At 36.2% G+C, this 6,614-nt stretch overlaps 1 protein-coding gene across 1 annotated transcript; it reads right to left on the bottom strand.

The window, feature by feature from the left end:
- Window positions 1–528: 528 nt before the first annotated feature.
- On the bottom strand, window positions 529–2,549 carry LOC145775981 (uncharacterized protein C14orf119 homolog). The gene is made up of 2 exons (XM_082587393.1): window positions 2,321–2,549; window positions 529–1,111 (listed from the first exon to the last, which is right to left on the bottom strand). Exons 1-2 carry the CDS (start codon window positions 2,447–2,449, stop codon window positions 902–904), a joined length of 339 nt encoding a protein of 112 aa, XP_082443519.1. The 5' UTR covers window positions 2,450–2,549; the 3' UTR covers window positions 529–901.
- Window positions 2,550–6,614: the final 4,065 nt, after the last annotated feature.

Here is a 6,614-nt window from a genome sequence, read left to right as displayed (position 1 = left end):
CGAATCGGACTCGCCGAAACGGGCCATTCCGCCTTCCCCTACCATAAAGAAAATGGTTTGTAATTTCACATAGGACTGACTTACTTACATTGCAAGATAATCATTTAAATGCAACTAAATCTCAAAGTATAGCCTATATATATATGAACTTTGTTGTTCAAAAGTGCAAAATTGTTGATTTGGTTTGAAACATAATCACCAAATACGTATTTCAGATCTATAAAATGCAACGTAAGCGTTTCTTACATGCACAGTTGCACACATCACAATTACTCGTTTGGAAAGCATATAGTGTAGTGAAAGAGGTTACGCATTGTATGCTCATTAAGGGTTTCAATAGCAGCAGACCAACTAGTGGATGGAATCAGTCTTCTGCACAAAATATGTTATAATGATAGCATATAAAAATGACCATGAAATAATCAAACAGTTTCGCAACAATGTTCAAAACAAAATCTATGGCAATAAAAATCGGGTTTGCTACTATTCGGTGAGTCCGATTCGATGAATCCGATTCGGTGAGTTCCTAACCTCTAACCCTAACCCCAAACCCCTAACCCTAAAACGGCAATGATAATTAGGCTACGGTACCCGATAATTTAAAAAAAAATTTGTAAAAATCCCCCGTTAAGGGATCGGACTCAACAAATCAGACTCACCGAATCGGACTCACCGAAACGGGCCATTCCGATAAAAATCAACAAACTGCACAGAATGCGCAACGACTGTCCAACATTGTTTTCAAGTTCTAAGCAATTAAAACCTGTCTTCATAAAAGTTTACTTGCCACAGCTCACAAAAAAAGTGTTGCATGTGTAAACTTTGTTACAAAAGTACAGTTTGCACTTTGAGATTATTCGGTAATAAAAAAATCTGAAATTGCATTCATGGAATATCATAATCAAGAATTTGAGTTGGTTCTTCTAACAAGTTCATAAAATTGTTCCACAAAAACTGGGTCATATGACTCAAGTTTTTCGATCATGAAGTTCCGTTCACTAACAGTCCATTTTACAAACCACTCGTTGAATAGACGCAGCTGACATTCAAATATGTTTGGAGGACGATCATCCATGTTCATCTCACCCATTGCTCCAAGTAGTAGATCTACCTAAAAACAAGTTCAAATCTAATCCCAACTTTCGTGTGCATACTTCTTATTTACTTTAGAGAAACATAATTTGAAATTGAAATCAAGGACAGCGAATTTTGTGTCAACAACACACTATCAGAAATTTTAAATACAATGATGATTGTGCCTGATCTAATAATAATAATAATGTTAGTTTTTATATAGCGCTGTATCCATCGCAGAATGCGTTGCTCCTCAGCGCTTTACAAAGCAGACAGTGTCAATGCAGCCGTCATAGACAATTAGACATTAATCATCATGATCTTTTAAGACTGTCATTTTACTTGGCATATTTAGTCAGATTGCTCAACTATATAATCTTTGTAGACCTTTGGTTCATTTTGTAACATGCAAGCTTCAGATTCCTACGTTTGTAGATGTTTCCTAAAAGTCGCATTTACTATCTTTAAATTGTAGTCATTTAAAAGCTTAGTAATAAAAGGTTTCTGCAGACTCTTAATCTCAGTTCTGGCTTCTCGGTGTTATGGGAATTGCTAATCATCAATAATTGTAGGATCCACGTGAGAGGATTCAACCAAACGCATAATAATCAATAAAAAATCAACCAGGTTTCGTAACTACAAAAATTTATTACCAATAAATTTTTGTAGTTACCAAACCTGGTTGATTTTTTATTGATTTAAAAGCTTCTTTGTATTTTTGAAAATACTGTTCTTTTTGTCTACAAAATCTTCAACATTTTTCATAGAAACCACATCTCAGCAAACTCAAACTTTTTCTTCATTTTATTTCTAATGGTCCAGCATTCACATTTATATGTTAAGACTTGGTGCGACATACGATTTAATAAGTTTCATTTTAGATTCCACTACTTTGTTTCAATTTAAAAAAACTGGGCTTGTTTTTCTAAAGGTGTTCTTCACCATAGCATAGAGATTCTTTTTTTATTGTTGTGGTACTCTTGTAGTTAGAAATCATAATGTAGCCTCCTCTAGATATTCAAATGTCGATATACAAAGTTAGTATTACTCATATCAACAGAAACACATGCAGTGCAGTAGGTATATAAAAGCATACAACGTGGTTTTGAAAACACAGCAAATGTGCAGGTCCAAAACAGCATTCAAATATACACTTATATCCATTATCCAAGGTGTCTTAAAATACATGAAACCAAACAAATTTATTAGCAGTGTTACATTGCAACACAGCTTTGATAGTTCTTACTTTGTTTGGAAGAGCTTTTTCGACTAGATCGTTAAGAAATTCCTGACGCTGACGTTGATTCCATGATTGAAACCACCGCACAACACAGTTGATTTCACATATCACTGAGTAACCAGACCCTTCTTCCATTACCGATTAAAAGATAGTGTGACACAGTAAACATCGTAATTAACAAATCATAATATAGGATACCACCCTAAATTTAAGATCAAGATTTGAATAACCCAAGCATCCTGTATCAATAACATTTTCATTATTAACACATATATTATTATTAATGATTTCTAGATGTGAAGCAGACGATATTTTAACAATACAGTACTAAAACATTTTACTTTCTACTGATGAATACCATTGCAAAAGTCTGGCAATATAATTTATATAACAAATGCACAAATTCATACAAGACAAAAACATCTTTGTATTTGGAGTATGAATACTTTCAACTTCTTTCAAATAACTACAGAAAACAGTGATGCATCATTTTTGACAAACTGTTGAGTAACAAAGAGTTGAAATAAGCAAACCAAATTTGTAATAGCGCATGTATACAAAATACAAACTTGCATTGATTGCTACAACAAATTGCTGCCAGATACCAATAAATGAATTTACACTTCATTAGTGTAACATATTGCAAACATGCCAAAAAAGTGAACACAGAATCTTGCTCTCTGAGTTGCATACGCTCAAAAGAATAAAATGAACTTATGTGGTAATGTCTTTTAATACAAAAAATAATAGAATTTGGTGCATCGAATACTTTGCCAGCGGATTTGCAAACACTTTTTTTACGGGTCTGATGACTTTTCAGTATATATTAGATACAGCTTTGGTAAAGAGTTTGCTTTGTTGTACCACAGACATAAAAAACTTAGTTTTGTCAATGATTTTAAAATTTGTTTTCATGCCAATAAAGTAAAATCAATAAAAAGAATACAGGCCAACTATGAATTGAACTTTCAATAGAGAAATAGTGGGTTTTGCCATACATACCCCACTCTTCTATGGCTGATAAAAAAAAAAGTACACAGATGCTATTGCTAAGGATTAGAAAAAAATTGCTTAGATAAAGTAAATTCAATGAATGTTTAAGCAAACTTGACATGAAACTCATAATTATACAATAAAGATACTGGCAGAAGACGAATCAAACTTGATGAGATCATCATCATCATCATAATCCATCGTCAATTTGTTCCCCACTAGTGGGGGTCATTATGTATATATTATATACGACAGACAATCATTTTTCAAAGCCATCTGCACTAGCTCATCAGTACAGCAATTCCAAAATTATTGGCAGAAACAGGTAGATTAAGTGTCACAAAATACGACCCGTGACAATTCGGAGAATCTGTTTTGGAGAAGCCGATTTGGAGAAATCCCAATTTGGAGACAGCTTTTTTTGGAGATTGCTAAAATCTCACAGCTGCATCTGTTTACTCAAAGGAATGAGCTTATAATAGAGGTTTATCAAATAAAGTCTGCTTTTTTCGAAGATTTGTAAAATCTCACAGTTGCATCTGTTTATACAAAGGAATTAGCATACAATATGTGGAATCAGCTTACAATAAAAAGGAAAAGGTGACAAAAACGTGATGGTTTAAGAAGTGCATGCAAAGATCTGATTCCAAATTGCCTGTCATAATCAATGTGCGAGGTCTCGCGACGGGCTGCTTTGTATGTTGATCGAGCGTGCTGTTTTGATTGTAAAATTCATATGCTATAGGTTATCATCGGTTATTGTCCTGTAGTAACCTTTGATTGCGAGATCTCTATTATGCAATTGTAATGTATTTCCAGAACATTCATTCAGAGCAAACCTGGAATGTTCTTTTGTTTTCCACGATTGCCAAATGTCGTTTGTCATGACGTCATAAGGATGTTTACCAGTAGGTCTGTGATTGCGAAATCTTTATTATGTAACGTATTTTCTAGATCATTCTACTGCTACGTGCAGATCTAGAAGTTTCTTTAAACTTGCTTGTGTACGTTTAGTGCAACATGACAGAACAATGAGTCCTTATTACGTAACCTTCTCAAAGTTACTAGACCGAACAATCTTCTATAAATAGTGATGTAAATTGATGGATTATTATTATGAGTTGAGGATTGGTAATAGGTGCAGAGATTATTGTTGATTGAGATTTGAAGTAATTGAATACAAGTAGATGAGAATTGGTGCTGATATAAATTGTGTTCGAAATTAGAGTTATTTGAGAAGCCGATCGTTAAAGTCCTTCAAGAATTTTCATTATCATTTCACCAGTAGAACTATTCGACATTAAATTGACTGCCTTTCGGTAATATCCCATTAATTAAACTACGTCATTGAACCTTTCCAAGTCTCTTTCCTGGTAAGAGATAAAAAGAAACTGTGACATTGCCCATCTAAAATTGTTACGCATATATCATTACCACGGTTGACATATTATGGCGAATCTGGCAATCGCTTCCTTAAAACGTAATATATTAACTTTACTAACCTGTAGGACTGGTGACTGTACGTTAGTAAACTTTTCTGTAAACAAAGTAGTAAACAACTACAGTACGTTTTTGTCAGATGTATGAAATCGGACCCCTTCAATGCTAGTTACTAGCATAATCCACCACTGTGACATTCATTAATTATAGGTTAAGCTAATTGCCTAACCTAAAAAATAATTGATGCTAGATATCTCTATAGCCTATACCCGCAGGATATCGGCCAATTTACATCTACCTACCAATTTACAATAGCCTACACAAATGATCCTGCAAATTCTCTGAATAAACAGAAGCAAGCCTTACAGCAGCCGGCGGCCATGGCCACTAAGTAGTGTTTGAATGACCGCCGGTGCTACCTCCTCCGTCGGCCAAGTTTGGCCGCCGGTTTCTTCTAGCCAATTATTTAATTTCGCAATAGAATGATCGTGGATTAAATGTCGAAAATATGTAGCATCAAAGAGTGACGCAGAATTAGGTCAGCGCATCATAGTCACTACTGTTGTATTGAATATATCCTGCTGCGATCACCAGCGCTGTCAGTCTTGTCTGCAATTCCCGATGTTTATTTTAACGAATTGTTAATCCGAAGTGCTAATTTACATCAGCTGGCAATATTGTCGTTTTTATATCGATTCAATGTTGTCGGACATTGAATCATTGTTAAAAAGGAGAACTAGGTTAGTTGACACCCGTGGGTAAAACACGTGTCTTAATTAGGGATGGGCAAAATAGAATACCGAATATAGAATAACCGGTTGTGAAGCCTAACCGGTTTCAAAATGCATATGAAATCGGATAATTGAAACCGCTTTAACGATCGACTTTGTACCGCTCCGTCTGGTCGCAACGAATTCGCTGCAGCGAAAGTAAAATTGTTATCGATTTGGTGCAATCCGGCATGGAAAAAACGTACGTGTTCGCATTAAAGAGATCTTTCTTGTCAACCGCAATATTTTTGGGTAACTGCCACATCTGCTTCTTCAGAGAGATGTTTTTCAAGTGCAGGTTAAATTGCCACTAGTGTTGGGCGATATTGAAAAAAACAAAACAATACGATATTTGAAAACATACTCGATATTTCGATACTTTTCGATATTTTTGTTCTAATTAAGAAAAGAGTTTCTAAGTCTTTGAAATTAGCGTCGGCAATAAAAATGCCGAGGCCACACGAGTGCTTGTAAGGTTAGGGTTAGACATTCCTGCCAGTCGTTATGCCACAGCCATAGATTTGTTCCTTAGTCAATACCCTGATGGAGCTCTGCGAAAGAGGCGTGTGGATGGGTATCAAAGCACGAAAGCCGCAAAACGTGGACACTTCATTGCGAACGGCGAAGGCAGCAATGGCCGAGTGGTTAGCGCGTTGGGCTCGCAGTCGAGAGCCTGCGTGTTCGACTCCAGCCACCCGCACTTGCTGTTGTTTCTCTGGGCAAGAAACTTTACGATGATTGCCTCTACCCAGTGATCGATTTCGAGTAATGGGTACCGTAGTACCAAATTTAAGTCATAAATAGAGTAGACAACCGGAAACAGACATTGCCGTCGGCTGCAGCGTGGGTCAGGTGTACGTCGGAAGGCGTACACCGATGCATAGCGCTCAAGTCCGCTTTCCCGCAATGCAGTATAAAGATAAACAAACAAACAAACAGTATAGATTTACAGCCAAGCGATGAGCCTCTTGATGTGTCTGATTCCAGTGATGACGCGACAACCTCATCCTTCGATACAGCATCTGATGATTCCGATTCTGACAGCTAGTTCGTTATCAAACAGACTTTGTGTTGCTCGCAGTATCCCAATTGTGCCG

The sequence above is a fragment of the Aplidium turbinatum genome, chromosome 8 (genome assembly GCF_918807975.1).
Source record: "Aplidium turbinatum chromosome 8, kaAplTurb1.1, whole genome shotgun sequence".
NCBI classification, from domain to species: domain Eukaryota; kingdom Metazoa; phylum Chordata; class Ascidiacea; order Aplousobranchia; family Polyclinidae; genus Aplidium; species Aplidium turbinatum.
Note: the sequence above shows the minus strand (reverse complement) of the source record. Positions and strands in the feature narration are given on the sequence as shown.

Coding starts and splice junctions, on each gene's coding strand:
- LOC145775981 (XM_082587393.1), bottom strand. CDS start 2,449: ATGGAAGAAGGGTCTGGTTACTCAGTGATATGTGAAATCAACTGTGTT. Junction 1,112..2,320: donor AAAAAGCTCTTCCAAACAAA/GTAAGAACTATC, acceptor ACTTGTTTTTAG/GTAGATCTACTACTTGGAGC.